The 19,094-nt window shown below is 42.8% G+C and overlaps 8 protein-coding genes across 8 annotated transcripts; 5 read left to right on the top strand and 3 right to left on the bottom strand.

Moving 5' to 3' along the window:
• The first annotated feature begins 490 nt into the window (after nt 1-490).
• LOC6495147 (neuropeptide-like protein 30) lies at nt 491-1,209 on the top strand. Its single transcript, XM_001958924.4, has 3 exons — nt 491-622; nt 683-742; nt 801-1,209. Exons 1-3 carry the CDS (start codon nt 614-616, stop codon nt 996-998), a joined length of 267 nt encoding a protein of 88 aa, XP_001958960.1. The 5' UTR covers nt 491-613; the 3' UTR covers nt 999-1,209.
• Nucleotides 1,210-1,905: 696 nt separating this feature from the next.
• On the bottom strand, nt 1,906-2,619 carry LOC6495489 (histidine-rich glycoprotein). Its single transcript, XM_001958923.4, has 2 exons — nt 2,475-2,619; nt 1,906-2,345 (listed from the first exon to the last, which is right to left on the bottom strand). The coding sequence occupies exons 1-2, from the start codon at nt 2,484-2,486 to the stop codon at nt 1,977-1,979; spliced, it is 381 nt and encodes a 126-aa protein (XP_001958959.1). The 5' UTR covers nt 2,487-2,619; the 3' UTR covers nt 1,906-1,976.
• A 554-nt stretch (nt 2,620-3,173) lies between these two features.
• On the bottom strand, nt 3,174-7,390 carry LOC6495488 (ornithine decarboxylase antizyme). Its single transcript, XM_014907846.3, is given in 4 exon segments — nt 3,174-4,507; nt 4,571-4,622; nt 4,624-4,780; nt 7,056-7,390. Coding segments are annotated over 4 exon segments (801 nt in total). The 5' UTR covers nt 7,118-7,390; the 3' UTR covers nt 3,174-3,977.
• On the top strand, nt 5,153-6,191 carry LOC6495148 (small nuclear ribonucleoprotein Sm D3). The gene is made up of 2 exons (XM_001958922.4): nt 5,153-5,696; nt 5,919-6,191. Exons 1-2 carry the CDS (start codon nt 5,378-5,380, stop codon nt 6,053-6,055), a joined length of 456 nt encoding a protein of 151 aa, XP_001958958.1. The 5' UTR covers nt 5,153-5,377; the 3' UTR covers nt 6,056-6,191.
• Nucleotides 7,391-10,833: 3,443 nt separating the features above from the next.
• LOC6495149 (T-complex protein 1 subunit epsilon) lies at nt 10,834-13,372 on the top strand. The gene is made up of 3 exons (XM_001958920.4): nt 10,834-11,072; nt 11,545-12,526; nt 12,588-13,372. The coding sequence occupies exons 1-3, from the start codon at nt 10,965-10,967 to the stop codon at nt 13,124-13,126; spliced, it is 1,629 nt and encodes a 542-aa protein (XP_001958956.1). The 5' UTR covers nt 10,834-10,964; the 3' UTR covers nt 13,127-13,372.
• Nucleotides 13,261-14,505, bottom strand: LOC6495487 (endonuclease G, mitochondrial). The gene has a single exon (XM_001958919.4). It carries the CDS (start codon nt 14,388-14,390, stop codon nt 13,458-13,460), a length of 933 nt encoding a protein of 310 aa, XP_001958955.1. The 5' UTR covers nt 14,391-14,505; the 3' UTR covers nt 13,261-13,457.
• Nucleotides 14,506-15,172: 667 nt separating this feature from the next.
• On the top strand, nt 15,173-16,777 carry LOC6495150 (cytochrome P450 6a22). The gene is made up of 2 exons (XM_014907687.3): nt 15,173-16,239; nt 16,298-16,777. Exons 1-2 carry the CDS (start codon nt 15,174-15,176, stop codon nt 16,732-16,734), a joined length of 1,503 nt encoding a protein of 500 aa, XP_014763173.1. The 5' UTR covers nt 15,173; the 3' UTR covers nt 16,735-16,777.
• Nucleotides 16,778-17,249: 472 nt separating this feature from the next.
• Nucleotides 17,250-18,936, top strand: LOC6495151 (probable cytochrome P450 6a17). Its single transcript, XM_001958917.4, has 2 exons — nt 17,250-18,374; nt 18,434-18,936. Exons 1-2 carry the CDS (start codon nt 17,288-17,290, stop codon nt 18,853-18,855), a joined length of 1,509 nt encoding a protein of 502 aa, XP_001958953.1. The 5' UTR covers nt 17,250-17,287; the 3' UTR covers nt 18,856-18,936.
• Nucleotides 18,937-19,094: the final 158 nt, after the last annotated feature.

Here is a 19,094-nt window from a genome sequence, read left to right as displayed (position 1 = left end):
CAAGATATAGGATGGTAGAGAATCGATAAGGTATTCCCCTCAAGAATCTGATAAGTATTAGGAAGGTATTATATTCTCGAAAATCCCTAATTTATCAAATTATCGAAATTAAATTAAGTGAATTAGCATTCAAACCAAGTTGGTAATAAAAGTTAATTAGTTTGTGCGTCGGTATAATATTTTTTTGGGGGTAAATAAGTGCATTAGATATTTGCTAAACCGGAAAGATCAATTTTTTATGTAAAGATTTAAAGCCCTCGGGATTTGTAACCAATGTAGCTCTTGCGTCATAAACATAATTCTTATAAACAATTAACCAGTTTAGATATTGATATCAAGGCATCAATCTGACCCTGATGGGAGACAGCTCATTTCCCACCGGGTAACGACATTCCCAGATCTCCCAATGTTTGTCCAATCAATGATCATGTGCGAAATCGATCTCCGGAATGGCTGGGATCCCTATAAATATTGTTGATCTGTTATTCTGGATCACAGTTTACGGACAACAACGCAGCTAACAAGAACACCCGGCTTGGAAAAAAGTTGCTAATTTGCCACAAATCACAAAGCTCAAGTATATCCCCTAGAAGTTTGATAAACAAGATCAGCAATGGCAAAGGTATAAACAAATTGGGTCAGTTTTATTTGAAAATAACTAACTTTCTGGATACATTTTCAGATATTTTCCATTATTTTTGCATTGGCCTTAATAGCGGTCATATCTGCAGGTCCTATTGAGGTAGGAATGAAATAAAAAACCAATTCTCTACCGAAAAATACATAATTTTCATTTTTAGAACGAAAACGAAGGTGCTGATGGTGACCTAGCCACTGCCGATTCCGTTGGTTATGGTTATTATGCGGCTCCAGCTCCCATCTACTACGGTGGTTATGGAGGAGGATATGGTGGTGGCTACAAGTACGGAGGATACCGGAGCTATGGACGATACTATGGAGGATATTACCGCCCGAGAATCTATCCTGTGTGGGGCTAGATTATTGAGATTCAAAAACAAAACCCTTCCTATATTACCTTTCCCAGTTACCAAAGAAATTATACAAGCCACTTATATATTAACCCTTTCACTGTCTTGAAACTCATTTTGATGTTTTGGCGATGACGTCAGAGGAGTTTTTGACCCCAGACACAATTAACACCGGCATAATCGCAATAAAAACAAAACAATTTATATACAGAGACGACTACATACGCATGTGCGAGACTTATTATTTTCAAATTTCAATTGTCAGGCATCTTAAACCGGATTTTTGAGACCTGGCCCGGCGCTTCCAAAGAAATTGTAGCGATTTCAATGGTCGGCCAACGTAACAAGAGACCGAGTTGGCCAAGCGTAATTACACATCTGAACTGCCGACCCGAGCCCGGGACTTGGACCCAGCTCAGTCAGTCTCTTGGCCGGGCTTTAACGATCCACACAAGCTTAATATTCGGGCCATAAACGGGGTCAGCCACGAAAGCTCAAGATTACAGTGGATAACGTACCATTTTACTAACCATAATTGTGAAATATTGCTTTTTAAGGACTTTTCTTGATAATATGGCCTTTTATGAGCAACCGTGTTGTGTTTCTCTTCTGGATCTAATTTTAATTTTCTTTTTTCGAAAACTGAAATTAATATCTAACCTATTATCTTGGAATGTTAATTTCCTGAATTATTTTCTTATAAAAAATGAAGATTCCAAAGTTGAATTCCTTATCATTTCTTACAAAAAAGATTTCAAAGTATTTTTCTTATCGCAATTAAAAAAGTTCTTCCGTAAGGTAGAACGGTTTAACAATGGACTTTACTTCTGGCTGACCAATTATGACTAATGCTTTTTTTTTAAAAATTAATCCTTAGAGGCCTTAAAGGTTAAATTTTATCGGAAAGGTGTTTAGATATTTTAGGGATCTTTGTTTTTATTTTGGAAATGGCTTACACACATATAAGCTAGGATATAAATAGGATATCTAATGGCGACGGGATGCCGAATGGTGTTTGTGGGGGTGTCCTGATTTATGCGAGTGGTGTTTGGAGGAGTGGGAGCGAGCCTTCCGGCGGGAGTGCTCATCCTGCGACTGGTGGTGGTGCTTCTTGTGAGGCTTGTGCGACTTGGCGTGTCCTTTGACGTGGGATGCAACATGGTCAACCACCTCTCTACCATGCTTCAGGTGCTCCTTCTTCTCTGCAAGACCTGAACCATGTTGCTGATGGCTGTGGGTGTGCTGGGACAACTGGCGCTTGTGGTTCAGGTGGTGGTGGCGGCTATTATCGTCCTTGGCGTCCAATGGTTGCATGGCCAGGGCCACGGCGACCAAGACCGTGGCAAAAATAATAATCTGCAAAAGTCATCCAATGCAATCCGGTTAAATTGGGTAAACATAATTGGGAAGGATCGGGAACTGAAGCTACAGGCCCTTATCTATACTCCGATAAGGTTACTTTCGACCCATTGATTGTACACTCACCGCCTTCAGCATGATGATACTTCCTGGGACTTGACTCCGCTTCGAAACCTTTTATTTATGTGTAAACTCCGCGACGTTCGGATCTCGACTGTTTTTCGGAACCTCTTCCGTTGCTGGTTATATCGTTATCTCTTTATATATGTAGCCATGCCTGCTGGTGCTCCCCGAAAACCCCTATATCGCATAGATAGGTATATGGTAGCTTTTTTTTTTTTTTGAGAGCGGTAGAGTTTTATCGCCCATAAACAGGCAGTGAGCTAATGTATTTTATGTGGAACAGCTGTTGTACGATTTCTAAGCCGAGATTAAAAAGGGAAGATGCTCGGTCATGCTCAGTTACTGTTTGCCAAATAAATTTTACAACTTATAGAACACATTTCTCCATAAAATGAAAACATCTGATAATTACAGAGTCGACTTATATCAAAATATACTAACTTTATAAATCATTATCTTATCTAAAATCATTAAGAACTCTTCTCTCAAGAGCTAGTAGATAAACTTCTATAAAGCCAATCATATAAAAAGAAAAACCCACCTTTATTGGCTTCCATTTTCCCCTTCTTATCTTAAACTGAAGAGGCATCCATTAAAACTCAGCCACTTCCACTCGAGATATTCGCAAAATAATAGTACGCCATCAACCTTACGGCGTGTCATAAATATTGATTTCAAATATCAAGAAAACAATGATAACGATTTTTTTAAAGTCATACGTTTTATTATTGGAATCAAGTAAATCATACTCAAATAAGAGAAAAAATAGGTATTATAAAAAATTTCTTTTGTGTGGTGTGGAATTCTATTGAATATTACGTTTATTATAATTGGATATCGTATTTGAATCTGAATCTTCTGGCGTATGTGAATAAATGTGCTTCCCCTTTAATTCATCCTCTTATCTTCTCTTTTGTTTTTTTTCTTCGTAATAAGTATACAAAAAGTGAATAAAAATATATAAAATATATTATAGATATAAGAAAATGGGATTAAGATCCTTCATATATACGCATGGATATAATATTTGAAAAATACATGAAACGCAAAAAAAAAAAGATTACTTTTAAAATGAAAAAAAGACGAACATAAATATGACATTGATTCAAGATTAAACTTAGGATTAATACACTTTTTTTTGTGACATTTTCTTTTTTATATTTTTTTTTACATTTTTGGATATATTTTTTTGTTGATTATATATTTGTAAAATATTTTACGATCCGGCTCTTAACGTGGCTGGCCATATTTGAAAGACTACCAAAGATATACGCCGCTTCCAAGACAATTTTTAAGCGATTTTCGACTATTTAAACACCGGTATTTTAAATATTGAATTCTTTTTTTGTTTTGTTGAACACATTGGGGCCAATATGTCAGTGTTAATAAGCTATACTTTTGCGGATACTACGATAGTTGGATAATAAATTGTTATTGATTTGAGTGATTAAATTGATCGGTGTTATGGTAAAAAGTACTGCGAAAATCGCCCCCTCTGCCGCCTGACTACTCCTCAATGCGATACAAGAAATAGTTGTTCTCAGTGTCGTTGATGGCAGCAGGTGGGGCCTGTGGTGCCTTCCTCGACAGCGGCTCGAAACCCATAAACAAAAATGCCTCAATCATTTGAACGCGGTTCGGCTGATCCTTGCGCATTGCGACTACGACGCCATCCACCTCCAGCTTGTCCTCGGCAAACTCCAGTAGCGACACAAAGGTCTGCTTGGAGCCGGCCGGTGGCAGTTCCTTCGGCAATGCGATATATAGCAAATTGTTGACCGGGTTCAAAATCGTCATCCAATTGGTGTACAAGTCCTCGGTGACATGCAGTTTGATGGAAATCTGCACCGGCTGGTCGTGCTGTAAGATTTGACGCAGCACCTCTTGGCAATCATCGTTCGAGTACAGCGAATGGATGTCTCCCTGTGACTCCAAGTCGGAGATTTCCGACGAGGAGGACGACAGCGACGACGCCCTGGAGCCGGCCTCGTACAGGCTGCCACCAGCCGAGTCGACCGAAGACTTACGGCTGTAGCCTGGAAGGATATATCAAGGATATAGTTAATCAGAATAGAAACAAGTTGATAAAATCAACTTACCCGTTAAGAGCGATGCCCTATCGTGATCTGTTCTGTGGTGGACAGGGACATCAGGACCACCACAGAGGCCCTACGCCGAGAGAGATGCGGTAGGAGTCAGTTGACATGGTCGTGGCGCAAGAAGAAGTCGAGATGGTGCGGAGTTTGCCATCGGCAATACCGCTGTCATTAAACTCTCTTCTAACGATACTACTACTAAACTTTGGGTCGCTGTGGACGAAAGATTAAATATTAAATCAACATATTTGCAGCGCCATTAGACAGGTCCTGATCGATTTTGTAGGCTTTTTCAAAACTGACTAAATGTCAATCCCTTAAGCTTGTAGGACAATTGTAATGGTTATTTTTACCTAATCATGATTACGATTGAAGACAATTGGTGGGTGAACTGCGCAATAGCTGTTGGTAAACTGACGAATTGTCGACGAAGGCAAAAGTCTGTAGCTTATCAGTAAATGAAGCAGGGACAATGAAATTAAATACGCTTTATGACGCAAAATTGTTTGTGTACATTTGAAAAGATAAGATAAGCGCGCCGTTTTATCGGAAGCACGATAGCCGATAGTCACGACTTCAAATGCTGCTCTGCGATATCTTTATAGAGATGGGACTTTAGCCGGCGACAGTCTGGCAACACTAAATACGCCATTTTTCAGAACTGTCAAATCGCACGCACACACCAACAGATACACGACGTAAACGCTTGGTCAAAGAAAAACTCGCGAAAGATCTAGCGGCATCAGAAAAAACGCAGAAAATCAATTGTAACTACACAGAAAACGCGAAAAAACATAAAACAAAGGAAATATGTCTATTGGCGTACCTATTAAAGTCCTGCACGAGGCCGAGGGCCACATAATCACATGTGAAACCATTACCGGCGAGGTGTACCGCGGCAAGCTAATCGAGGCTGAGGACAACATGAACTGCCAGATGACGCAGATCACGGTGACCTACCGGGACGGACGTACGGCCAGCCTGGAGAACGTCTACATTCGGGGCTCCAAGATTAGGTTCCTCATTCTACCGGACATGCTGAAAAATGCGCCGATGTTCAAGAAGCAGACGGGCAAGGGGCTTGGTGGGACGGCGGGACGCGGGAAAGCGGCCATTCTACGCGCCCAGGGTGAGTTGGGACTTTTCAGGTCACTTTGCTGCAAGACAAAATCGAGGACTTCTTTCCTAAGTCATTTCACAGAATTCATCATCTAAATATCACACTTTGCCAACAAAGTTTTCCAAAAATTTCATTTCAAACACATTTGTAGTTTATTTAACTTGATTTTGTCTTGTAGAAAGTGAACATGCCAATTATAAGTCATTAAAACTAAATGATTTAAAATTTTAGCTCGAGGTAGAGGTAGAGGCGGACCGCCTGGAGGTGGAAGAGGCACCGGAGGACCACCGGGAGCTCCGGGCGGACCTGGCGGACGAGGAGCCTGGCAGGGTGGACCCACCGGCGGACGTGGACGCGGAGGCCTGTAGGAACTGCCGTCTCAACAACACATTTTTGATAATCTATAAGCTGCGGGATCTATATTATAATCGGGGCGGGCGAAACTTTAAACTTTTGTGAAGTATTTTAAAGTCAAAATAGCGAAGAATACAAAGTGAAATTGAATTCCACAATGCATCCACAATTATTTGAGGAAGGAGTGGCCTGGAAAGGAGAAAACTATTAACCACCATCACCAGCAGACGCTTACAGCTTAGCTTAAAACCAGATAAGCACACCGATATCGTCGCCTTTCGAATGTTATACAAAGAGAGCAATTCCATGACAGTATTACAATCCGTGTTTTAACTTGACTGTCGACGGATAGCTCTCTTCATTTCACTATTCGTGGAGTATCCTTGCGGCCGGAGCCATAACAGACAGGACAACGGACAGATTAGATCGAACAATACGATATTAGTGGGTGTTAGTGATCGGAGCGAAGCGTCGAATATTATACAAAGAGAGCAATTCCATGACAGTGTTATAGGTATCTGGACTGTCGACGGACAGCTCTCTTTATTCACGTATTCGCATTCGAGATAGTCTAGGTGTTAATCAAACATTGAAGGTGAGGGGGGACGGCACAAAATACGTACGGATACGTATACTATACGCACCACTGGGGTGGTGTATAGATATTTTGGTTTTTGCCGGCTGGGGTGGACGTGAAAAATGCCAAGCATTTTGTTGTTTGCCCCGCCATATACACCAGCCTGCCAATTAAATCAACAAACTGCGCACTTGGCACAGCTCTGCGAATCTGAATCTGTGAGCGAGAAGAAAGAGGAGGCGCCTTTGGGTGCATCGCGCCTAATGGATGCAATTTATGAGAATAGAGGGCAGTCCATAATTTCCATGCAATGTCTATGACATCTCAATCGATGGCACGTGCAGGACAAGTGAAATTGCCTAACGACCTTGCGTGATCTCTAATTGCAGATAGTGGCAGACAGGCAATATATAAAAAAATATGGGCTGCTGACGTACCCCTCCACTTGAATGGTCTGGGCCTGGTTCTCTGGTTGCAAGTTGTCGCTGGATGTCGTCATCGCTGGCGCAAACTCAGTTAAATATTTGGCCTAGACTCTAGAGAAGATTTATCACAGCTGCAGTTCACTATCTTTTTGGATTCTTGTGTGCTTTGGTTATCACAGGTTGGTTGCTTTCGGTTGTCCTCTGACGGAGCTCACACTGTGATTCACATCGAAATGTTCTTTAATCTGGTCTGATTTTCTACTTGAATTCTCTCCTGGCTTTTTCAGTTGATATGTGAGGTGTGGAGGTGCTGTGCTTTGGGCGTTTGTCTGGCGACTGACGACATCCAAACAGCGGTGGCATCATTTATGTGATTAAGTTGAGCTACTATACTAAGACGAGGCCCCTCGTCGAGATATACACTTACTATTTGAGATACTGGGGGGGGTACAGTCGCCCCGATATGGATCTCAATACAGCCTAGCAGCTCAAGGTTGAAAATTTCTCCCTTTTTTGTGGGGGTTGGGTCGTGGCGAATTGCAAAACAAAGCACAAATAATTCATACTAAATTTGCATGAAAAGAATTCGCCGACAACCCCCCTAAATTTGTGTTTATTTAGACGGCCGGGCCGGGCCGGCTAATACGCAAATTCGAGAGGAAAACAAAGGAAATAGGGCTAAAAATATATCAAAAAATTTAATATATACGGAGAGAGAAAGAAAATAATATTTAAAGACAAAATGGACCGCGTTTTCAGGCTGCACGTGCCTGGGGGTTTGCCGAAATAATAACAATGACTAACCAATATAAATATTAATAATCAGAAACCACAAAACGATCGATAAAAAGTGAATATATTAATAAACATTAATAATAAATAGTTTTACCTATAGTTGATGAAACTAAAATGGTAGTTGGTATAAAAATATTAATCTTAATCTTTAATTCTTTCAAATCTTTATCAGCAGTCCTATAAATGTGCCCCCAACTGTTGTGGTGGCGCATTTCTTATTCCCATGAACTGGTGCTTTGTTCGCAATTGTATTATTTTACAATTCAAATGTATTTTAAGTAGTATTCGAGTGATTTTATGGATGATCACGTGTTAGTAAGGTGGTAATCGAGTTACATTTCATAATTCCATTTAAAATTCTTGGCTTAAAGTCTACTTGGCCCTGTTAGAACGGAGCAGAGCCATATAGTAGATTAGATCTAGTCTAGATTCCAGATAACTGGCAGGTGATAAGTCCAGAAAAATGAATCGCTTGTGTAATCACATCAAAAAAAAACAAGAAAGGAAAGCTAACTTCGAGCGGAGCCGAAGTTTATATACCCTTGCAGTTCACTCGCAGTCCGCTAGGTGGCGCCACGCATCTTATATTATTAGATATGTAGCGGATCGTATATAGTTGGCCGATCCTTATGAAATTTGGCATATCGAATTATTTTGCCAAAAGAGTAATCTGTACCAAATCCCATCTTTCTAACTTAAAAAACACCAAAGTTATGCCAATTTCGATCGTTCTATGACAGCTATAGGATATAGTCGGCCGATCCTTATGAAATTTTGCACACAAGATATTTTGGTCAAATATAACATGTGTGGAAAGTCCCAACCCTCTAACTTAAAAAACACCAAAGTTATGGCATTTCCGATCAATCAGTTATATGGCAGCTATAGGATATAGTCGACCGATCCCGGCCGTTCCGACTTATATACTGCCTGCAAAGGAAAGAAGGGTGTGTGCAAAGTTTCAACTCGATAGCTTTAAAACTGAGAGACTAGTTTGCGTAGAAACGGACAGACGGACAGACGGACAGACGGACCGACGGACAGACGGACAGACGGACAGACGGACAGACGGACATGCGCATATCGACTCAGGAGGTGATCCTGATCAAGAATATATATACTTTATAGGGTCGGAGATGTCTCCTTCACTGCGTTGCACACTTTTGACCAAAATTATAATACCCTCTGCAAGGGTATAAAAAGCGTAATGCTAGACAAATATTTGGGGGACCAGCAAGGAAGGTACACTTTTCAGAGGCTAGAGAACAAACAGCAGTAAAAAAAAAAAAACGGATGACAAACAAGCAAGATTTGAGGCAAAAAGCTATGGAGAAGATGTCATAAAATAAACACCATGACTCTACACTGCAGGCAGGCCCCAGGGAGGGAGGATATGATCTTATCTCCGATAAGATAACTCCGATAACTGGCTCCATCGTCGAAAGAAGCTGCTAGAAACCAGACGATGACCCAATATCGTGCCCTCCCTCTCTCTCTCTCTGTCGCTTCTGCAGTTATCTGACTTGCCACACAACAATGATGTCGAGTGCAATGGCGAGTGGAATTTTCCGTTGTTTACAGCAACTTCCGTTGTATGTGTGGGGTTATATACATGACATAATACCGTTGCAAGATGGGCTGACGTGCTACATGGGAAATAACTGGTAGCGATGGCGTTTTCTACTGCAATGGGATTAAAACAAGAGAACAATTCTATAGAATAATAGGATTAGGTTATGGTAGAAAGTTCTCTTTATTCCATTGCAAAAAAAAATAAGAATTGCAAATGCCACTTTGTTAAAGGAAACATACACATACATATGCATGTATGTATGTATTTACATCCGTGTGTTCTCCAATTGGAAGAGGTCGAACTGTAAATAAAAGCTCACAACGTTGCCAGATTTTCCAGCATGATGTGGTGGTGTTTGAACTAATTAATTATTTTATGTACAAGCTGCAACCAAATGGATTAGGTTTATTATCTCATAGAGCGGATGCTGTTGAAGCTTTTTTTTTATTGTGTTTATAATCAACAAAAGAATCTGGTTCTGTTGCCAGGGTGGCAACCATGCAAGGCGGCCATTTTGGCCAGCAACAATAACAAAAACAAAAGATAATAAACAACATATAGGGCAAAATAAAGTAAAAATTGAATTTCAAAAAAACAAAACAAAAGTGTTCATTTTCTGAAATTAATTGTTTACTTTACTTACAAACAGGATGGCCTATAAGGGCTTTTTAAATATATAAATGTTCCGTTAATTTGGTTGCTGTGTACGTCATTCCTGACTGTAAAAAAAAACAATGTACGAACACAGCTGCTGGATGTATGTATGTGAACGTGAAAAAAACCAACACCACAGTACCCGAATTAGCAGGTTACACTAAAACTATTACACTACAAACCATTACAACCAAGCCTACATGCCACCAATGAAAGGGGTCGTGTTACGAACTCCTTCGCACTTTTCTTTTCTTTTTTATTTTCTCATTTTTTTTTTCTTCACACTACAAAATCGAACTGGCACTTTTTCCTCCATATAAACTTACAGTTTATTATTCATATTGGATGGCATTTTCACACTTAATGGTTGCAAATTAACGCACGTAGAACGAATTGAGTTGAACAAAAAGAGGGCTTTCGTGGAGAAAACTGGCTTTTGTTTAAATGGAACGAAACTCCAAGTATTTGCTGCACTTGCTTTGATAAATCTGGTAGAACAGACGAAAATACTACGGGTCGGGCCTTTTATAGGATTTGCCGTGGATTTTTTAGGCAATTTTATGGTATGTTTTCACTGAAAATATACTGCAGCGACTGGTTTTGGAATTTTTATGGCTTTTTTCCATATTTTGTAGTCTTTATTTAATTTTTTTTATATTTTAATCATCTATCACCAGATTCCATTATTGATCTTCGTTTTTGAAAATGGATTAGGATTTTTGGTAATATTTAGTATTTTTTAAAATCCTAAAGGCGGGATATAGGACTTTTTAAATCATCGAGCACGGGCACTCTACGCACTTGTCACCACGAGGTACGAGTGATCCGAGTTTTTTCTGCCTTTTTCAAACTTATTTAATTATATTGTTGAAAATTGTGTTCCGCCAAACTCGAAAACAATGAGCGCCTTTCCCGGAACGTTCGCGTTCGACGAATATGGTCGGCCCTTCATCATTCTGCGCGACCAAGACCGTCAGAAGCGCATCACAGGAACAGATGCCATTAAGGTAATTGAAAAGGAGGAGTGGACGCTTTGAAATGTCTGCAGGCGTTTCATCTTCACGGAAAGCTAACAAAAAGTCGGATAAATACTCAACCCCAGACTAAGTTTGATTTTTTTTCGAAAGAGAACCCAAACAATGACGCATCGTCTGTGGAACGTTCCAGATGGTCACAGAAGCCGGCTCAAAGTGGCCCAGTGACTCGAAACTTTAATGAAAAGTATCATATATCCTGCTCCGTAGTGTTATCAGATCCTAGCCATATTATTTTTCTATGTAACACAGTTGTTTTGGCCAAAAATTTACAAAATCTGACGTCACTTAGCAATTTTGAGGTTAAAACGCCGCACAGATGTTTTCCTTGCGTCGCCGGCTGAGTCACGCGCCTCCACAAAGAGTCTTTCCAAAGCTTGGCACACGTTTAGTTTCCATAAAATGCAACAACTAATTTTTAATTAATTTTCTTGTATCCTTGCAGACTCACATTATGGCCGCTCGCCAAATCGCCTCCACCCTGAAGACTTCCCTGGGTCCCAAGGGTCTGGACAAGATTATGGTCAGCCCAGATGGCGATGTGACCGTCACCAATGACGGCGCCACCATCATGAAGCTGATGGAGGTAGACCACGAGATCGCCAAGCTGATGGTGCAGCTGTCGCAGTCGCAGGACGACGAGATTGGCGATGGAACCACTGGTGTTGTGGTTTTGGCTGGAGCGCTTTTGGAACAGGCAGAGGGACTGATCGATCGGGGTATCCATCCCATTCGTATCGCCGATGGTTTCGAGCTTGCCGCCCAGTGCGCCATCAAGCAGCTGGATGCTATCGCCCAGCCCTTCCCCGTGGACCCCAAGAACAAGGAGCCGCTCATCCAGATCGCCATGACCACTTTGGGCAGCAAGATTGTGAACAAGTGCCACCGTCAGATGGCTGAAATGGCCGTGGATGCTGTCCTCAATGTGGCTGACATCGAAAAGAAGGACGTCAACTTCGAGCTGATCAAGATTGAAACTAAGGTCGGTGGTCGCATGGAGGATTCCTTGCTGGTTAAGGGTGTCATCGTGGACAAGACCCTGAGCCACTCTCAGATGCCTAAAGAGCTGAAGAACGTCAAACTGGCCATTCTCACCTGCCCGTTCGAGCCCCCGAAGCCCAAGACCAAGCATAAGTTGGATGTCACTTCCGCCGAGGACTACAGGGCGCTGCGCGAGTACGAGCAGGAGAAGTTCACCCAAATGGTCAAGCAAGTCAAGGATGCCGGCGCCACCTTGGCCATCTGCCAGTGGGGATTCGACGACGAAGCCAACCACTTGCTGCTCCAGCAAGAGCTGCCCGCCGTTCGCTGGGTTGGAGGACCCGAGATCGAGCTCATCGCTATCGCCACTGGTGGCCGCATTGTTCCGCGTTTTGAGGAGCTCACGGCCGAGAAGCTGGGAACAGCTGGTCTTGTCCGAGAAATGGGTAAGTGATGGTGGAAAGGATTATTAAAAGGAAGAACTAATATATATTTTCTCCCTTTCAGCTTTTGGTACATCCAAGGACAAGATGCTGGTCATTGAGGAGTGCAAGAACTCCAAGGCTGTCACCATCTTCTTGCGAGGTGGCAATGCTATGATCATCGCCGAGGCCAAGCGCTCCATCCACGATGCTATTTGTGTGGTGCGTTCTTTGGTCAAGGACTCGCGTATCGTGTACGGTGGTGGTGCTGCCGAGATCAGCTGCTCGCTGGCCGTGGCCAAGGAAGCCGACCAGCTGTCCACGCTGGAGCAGTACGCCTTCCGCGCATTCTCCGTTGCTCTGGAGAGCATTCCGCTTGCCCTGGCCGAGAACAGTGGCCTGCATCCCGTGGAGACGCTGTCGGAGCTGAAGGCCAGTCAGGTGGCCGAGAAGAAGCCCAGCTTGGGAGTGGACTGCATGTTGACGGGTGATTCGGACATGAAGAACCACAACGTGGTGGAGTCTCTGCACTCGAAGAAGCAGCAGATCCTTCTCTCTACGCAGCTCGTCAAGATGATACTCAAGATCGACGATGTGCGCTCCAAGAACGACGGCGGCATGTAGACAGACTGTTGTCATCGATCCACTAACACCTTACACATCAGTCAGCACCCGACAGATTCAGATTCGCATCCCCTTCTCGCTTTGCTAAACTCCTCACGATCAAGAACACCCGCGCAACGCCTCATCTCTATGTATATCTGTATTAATTGATTACGTTTATTAACGTTCACAAGTTCCTTGGAAAAGAAACAAATTACATTAAAACAAGGGACTCTCCCTGGTCAAATAAACTAAAACCAAAACTAAGTTGGTTATTTTCTTTGGGGAGAATGTTTTCCCTTCAAATTATCAAAACTATTATTTACATTTCAAAAAACAAAGTTAACAAATTCTAGACTTTCTTGCCATTGACGGTGGCCAGTTGTTTTCTGTTCATTTGGTCGAAGAAAAGTAGTCCAGCCGCTCGTTCCACAGTTTCTGGGGGCACTTGGAATACACTTATTGGCGTGTCGTTGCTGATCACCTGATTGGGCATAACATAGGCTTCCATGTGGAGCTTTTGGTCAGCGGCTTCGCTCACAACAACCTTGTAGAAGTGGGTTGGAACTGCCACCGTGTTCGCTCCTATAACCTCGTACTTAACATAAGTCTTGCCATCGCCTTCCTTGTGGGGCAGGTACAAGGGGCCCGTGCAGACATATACATTCGGATAGATTTTGGTAAGTTTTCGCACATGCATTTCCAGGGTGTTCCACGCGTCGCGATTGAAACCCTGGCCCACTTGGGGTGCCATATTGGATAGGTAGAAGGTCTCCTCGCAATGCTTCTGATGCAACCGGTGGTTCCCAGCAGCGGCCATGTGACCGCGATCATATCCAGACCTCCTGTAATCCGTGTTCTGAGACCTGAAGTACGGATGAATGCTCTCATCCTGCTTGAAGTCGCACTTGGCCCGGTCAACAGCATCGTTTTTGGCCACAGAGTCCGGTGTCAGGTGCTCAAACACCCAGTGTGGCACTCGATTCCGGCGGTCGTAGGAGAGCACGTAGTCGGAGTGGGAGCGAACGTTATCCAATCCCGGGAATCCGTACTTCATGATTTGTCCAATCCTTGATGGTGTTGCTGCTAGACTTATGTTGCTTTCCTGGGCAGGAATCAAACTGGCCGCCGAAACTGTCCCAAAAGTAGGAAGTCCCGGTAGACGGGGGTGTCCGTCGGAGGGTCCATCGATACGCCGCTGACGCTCCAAGTGGGAGCCCAGGTAGAAGGCGCCAAGGGCGGTGGCTCCTATCGTTAATATGCTAGTAACTCCTCGACCGCTCATTTTTCTGGTTTAATTGATAAATCTGGTCAAAAGGACCATTAAAGACCTCTATTGCACAATTTCAGGTACGATAGTGTGACCAAGTTTCAAAATCGAAAACTGAAGAATAATACCAAGATAACGGTTTTTCTACTTCAAGCTTAATTTGAAACTTTTAAAAACTTGAAAATTTGAAAACAGTACCTTCAAAATGGTTTAATTACTAAACATAATAAAAAAAGGGCGCTCCAAGTTTAAATGAAGTTAAGATTTAAATTTTTCTTTTATAAAATCTTAAATTTCTACTAAATGAATACATAAACTTAATTTTAGCTTTTTCCCAAAAGTATTATTCATTAAAAATCTTTTTAAGAACTAAGAATTTTAAGAACTATTTCAATACTTTTACTAAATAATCGTTATACTGATAATAATATATTATTTTAAATAATTTGGATAAATTTGCAATTGCCGATTTGGTCAATGTGAAAATTTAAAAACTAGTAGTTATTAGTAGTAGTAGTTTGTGTTTCAATGTCGAGGCAGATTTAATTTCAGTTATTTCTCCTCTCCTCTTTTCCTGACCTATCTCCCTATTTTCGCTCGACTTTGCTCCATTCTCCGCTCAAAGCTTTATTCTCCGATTCCAATTTGTTTCAATGTGGTTTTAATCCGAGACGAGGTTATCGGCTATAATTAGGCTTGTTTACATTGGAACTGCAGCTGATTAGGCATTATATAGTATTGAGACGATTCCAAATCTTTGCCTCATTCAGTTAAAAGTGAAACCACGATCGAGGTAGGATGAGAGATCTGATCGCCGTAGTCCTGATCGCCCTGGCGGTGGGTTTTTGGTTTGTGCGGACTCGCTATAGCTACTGGACCCGGCGGCGAATCGGAAATGTGCCGGCCACTTTTCCCACGGGGAACATGGATGGTTTCCGGAAAACTAAGCACTTTATAGACATCGTCACCCCTATCTATGAGAAGTTTAAAGACTGTGGAGCTCCGTTCGCGGGGTTCTTTATAATGCTCCGTCCGGTGGTCTTGATTCTAGACCTGGAGGTGGCCAAACAGGTTCTAATACGCGACTTTGCCAACTTCGAGGATCGCGGGATGTATCACAACGAACGAGACGATCCCCTGACGGGGCACCTTTTTCGAATCGACGGTCCCAAGTGGCGGCCATTGAGGACTAAAATGACACCCACATTTAGTTCCGGAAAGATGAAGTTCATGTTCCCCACGGTCTGCGAGGTGGGCGTGGAACTAACTGGGGTGTGCGGTGAGCTCGCCGAAAACTCCATGTGTGGCATCTTGGAAGTTGGTGGTCTAATGGCGCGCTACACCTCCGATGTCATAGGTCGCTGCGCCTTCGGAGTGGACTGCAATGGCCTTAGGAATCCCGAGGCAGAGTTTGCCGTGATGGGCAGACGGGCCTTTTCGGAGCGACGTCACTCCAAACTAGTCGATTTATTCATCGAGAGTTTCCCCAATCTGGCCCGACGTCTTCGTTTCTGCCAGATCCATCAGGACATCACGGATTTCTATGTCGGAATCGTCCGCGAAACTGTAAGGATGCGCGAGGAGCAGGGCATTGTCCGGAATGACTTTATGAACCTCCTGATCGAGATGAAACAGCGCGGCGAGCTCACCCTGGAGGAGATTGCCGCACAGGCATTTATATTTTTCGCCGCTGGCTTTGACACCTCAGCTTCCACTTTGGGATTCGCTCTGTACGAGTTGGCCAAGCAGCCGGAGCTGCAGGAGAAATTGCGGACTGAAATCGATGAGGCTCAGAAAAAGCACCAGGGGGAATTTACCTACGAATGCATGCAGGAGTTGCGCTACATGGAGCTGGTTATTGCAGGTGAGTGATCATGGATACAAAACAGACACAACCCAGAATAATCATATTCCTATTCTAGAAACCCTTCGGAAGTACCCGGTACTACCCCAGCTTACCCGCGTCTCCAAGCAGTACTATGCTGCCAAAGGTGATCGTAACTTCTATATAGAACCTGGACAGATGCTTCTAATACCCGTTTACGGAATCCATCACGATCCTAGAATCTACCACGAACCCAATAGATTTATACCGGAGCGTTTCTTGGCGGATCAGCTGGCTCTGCGTCCTACCGCCTCCTGGCTGCCCTTCGGCGATGGCCCTCGTAATTGCATTGGAATGAGGTTCGGGAAGATGCAGACCACCGTTGCCCTGGTTCACCTACTTAGGCGCTTTCACTTCAGCGTCTGTCCGCGAACTGAGCCAAAAATCGAGTTTGTTAAGTCGAATATTCTTCTCTGTCCAGCGAATGGAATCTACTTAAAGGTTCAAGAGCTGAGTAAGCTAAAAAAATTGTGATTGTGTGCCTTACCAAATACACGACTCTTTTTTATCAATTGTATTAAAGTGTGTAAGAGTGAATGGCATTTCTACAAAAAGCCTGTGAAGCATGACTAGAAAAAAAAGATTGGGACGTTAGGCGCTATCAACTTTTGTACTAACTTTGCTCTATATTGCATTATTTCGTCAGAATACCAATCTGTTTATAATCATTTATTTTCTGGATCAATGAGTTCGTATTCAAGGCTTATTTTTGCTCATGAATATTACGTAATTTTTAGATATATATAGATTTATAGATACATATATAGATTCCACTGGAGCTTTTGAAAATAATGCGTATTATTTGTCTTACTTTTGCAATCTTATGGAGGGAAGAAAGTTTTGTTTGTTATTCTCAGAGTCTCTTCAGAGTACAGTGCAAACATTTCGCCAGCTGATGAATAAAGATAATATGATAAAAGTTTAGCCTCATAAAACTGGTTCTAAGAGATCGTAAGAGGGCTTTTGGGCACCGAGACGCCGGAGACTATACTTTTAAACTCAGTTTCAAACTGAACGTGGTCGGAAAATGTCGCTTTTATTGTCGCTGGTTGTTATTGTGCTTTCGCTGATCATATTCGCCGCTCGACGACGACATGGTTATTGGCGGCGCAGAGGGATCCCTCATGACGTTCCAAATCCACTCTTTGGAAATATCAAGGATTGGCCTTCACAGCGGCACATAGCTACTATCTTTAAGGATTATTATGAGAAGTACAAGGGTTCAGGGTATCCCTTCGCAGGATTCTTTTTCTTTTTTACGCGAACCGCAGTGCTCACCGATCTGGACTTGGTCAAGAGAGTAATGATCAAGGACTTCAATCACTTTGAGAATCGGGGTGTCTTCTACAACGAGATCGATGACCCGCTCACTGGAAATCTGTTCAGCATCGAGGGTCAGAAGTGGCGTCACCTGAGGCACAAGCTAACGCCGACGTTCACGAGCGGAAAAATGAAACACATGTTTCCGATCGTCGTTAAAGTGGGTGAGGAAATGGACGCGGTATTCAGTGAGAAGGTGGCGCCAGGTCAGAGTGAAGTTCTGGAGGTGGTGGATCTAGTAGCCCGCTACACCGCTGATGTAATCGGAAACTGTGCCTTTGGACTCAACTGCAATAGTTTGCACAATCCCCAGGCGGATTTTGTGACGATCGGAAAACGAGCGGTCACTGAGCATCGCTATGGAGGTCTCCTGGACATTTTCATCTTTGGATTCCCGAAGCTATCCCGCCGTTTACATCTCAAATTGAACGTTCAAGATGTGGAGGATTTCTACACTGGAATCGTGAGGGAGACCATCGACTACAGGCTGAAAACCAAGGAGAAAAGAAACGACTTTATGGATGGTCTGATTGAGATGTACCAGAAGGAGCTGGAGGGCAATTCGGAGGATGGACTGACCTTCAACGAGTTGCTGGCCCAGGCTTTTATATTCTTTGTGGCTGGTTTCGAGACGAGTTCGACCACCATGGGATTCGCTCTTTACGAACTGGCTCTCAACCAGGATGTCCAGGACAAGTTGCGAAAGGAAATCAATGATGTCCTCGCCAAAAACAACAATGAGTATACCTACGAGGGCATCAAGGAAATGAAATACCTGGAACAGGTCGTGATGGGTAGGTTGCAAGTGGTTTTATTTATAAATTGATATTATTAATACTTTATATTTCCCAAGAAACCCTTCGCAAGTACCCGGTTTTAGCGCATCTAACAAGAATGGCTGAGACGGACTATTCGCCCGAGGACCCCAAGTACTTTATTGCCAAAGGAACAATTGTTGTGATTCCCGCTCTTGGAATTCATTATGATCCGGATATTTATCCTGAGCCGGAGAAATTCAAGCCTGATAGATTTACGGATGAAGCTATTGCAGCTCGGCCCTCTTGCACTTGGCTACCGTTTGGCGAAGGACCTCGGAACTGCATTGGCCTACGATTTGGCTTGATGCAAACTTGCGTAGGACTGGCCTACCTCATCAGGAGCTACAGGTTCAGCGTTGCTCCAGAGACACAAATCCCTATGAAGGTTGTGGTCAAGAGCATCCTGATTTCCGCTGAAAACGGAATACACCTGAAGGTAGAAAAGTTGGTCAAATGAAACAATCTTGTCAGAAAAAGCTACAAACAATCTCTGTCTATTATATACAATAAAGAAAATCTTGAGAGTTCTTACATCCTATTTTAGCATTATATAGCTTACAAATCTTTATTTTGGAAAGACATATAAAGGTAAGTAATAAGTATTGTCGTAGGACCAGTTGGAAGCAACAAAACTTAGCCTCTTATCAATATGAACCACTTTAAGATTAAACATTAAAAGATAAGAGGGCCGTACGC

This window comes from Drosophila ananassae, chromosome 3L, assembly GCF_017639315.1.
Source record: "Drosophila ananassae strain 14024-0371.13 chromosome 3L, ASM1763931v2, whole genome shotgun sequence".
Classification (NCBI taxonomy): Eukaryota; Metazoa; Arthropoda; class Insecta; order Diptera; family Drosophilidae; genus Drosophila; species Drosophila ananassae.
This window is presented reverse-complemented; position numbering and strand designations above follow the sequence as displayed.

Coding starts and splice junctions, on each gene's coding strand:
- LOC6495487 (XM_001958919.4), bottom strand. CDS start 14,390: ATGAGCGGTCGAGGAGTTACTAGCATATTAACGATAGGAGCCACCGCC.
- LOC6495148 (XM_001958922.4), top strand. CDS start 5,378: ATGTCTATTGGCGTACCTATTAAAGTCCTGCACGAGGCCGAGGGCCAC. Junction 5,697..5,918: donor GGCCATTCTACGCGCCCAGG/GTGAGTTGGGAC, acceptor TTAAAATTTTAG/CTCGAGGTAGAGGTAGAGGC.
- LOC6495150 (XM_014907687.3), top strand. CDS start 15,174: ATGAGAGATCTGATCGCCGTAGTCCTGATCGCCCTGGCGGTGGGTTTT. Junction 16,240..16,297: donor CATGGAGCTGGTTATTGCAG/GTGAGTGATCAT, acceptor TTCCTATTCTAG/AAACCCTTCGGAAGTACCCG.
- LOC6495151 (XM_001958917.4), top strand. CDS start 17,288: ATGTCGCTTTTATTGTCGCTGGTTGTTATTGTGCTTTCGCTGATCATA. Junction 18,375..18,433: donor CCTGGAACAGGTCGTGATGG/GTAGGTTGCAAG, acceptor ATATTTCCCAAG/AAACCCTTCGCAAGTACCCG.
- LOC6495147 (XM_001958924.4), top strand. Junction 743..800: donor TATCTGCAGGTCCTATTGAG/GTAGGAATGAAA, acceptor TTTCATTTTTAG/AACGAAAACGAAGGTGCTGA.
- LOC6495149 (XM_001958920.4), top strand. CDS start 10,965: ATGAGCGCCTTTCCCGGAACGTTCGCGTTCGACGAATATGGTCGGCCC. Junction 11,073..11,544: donor CAGGAACAGATGCCATTAAG/GTAATTGAAAAG, acceptor GTATCCTTGCAG/ACTCACATTATGGCCGCTCG. Junction 12,527..12,587: donor TGGTCTTGTCCGAGAAATGG/GTAAGTGATGGT, acceptor TCTCCCTTTCAG/CTTTTGGTACATCCAAGGAC.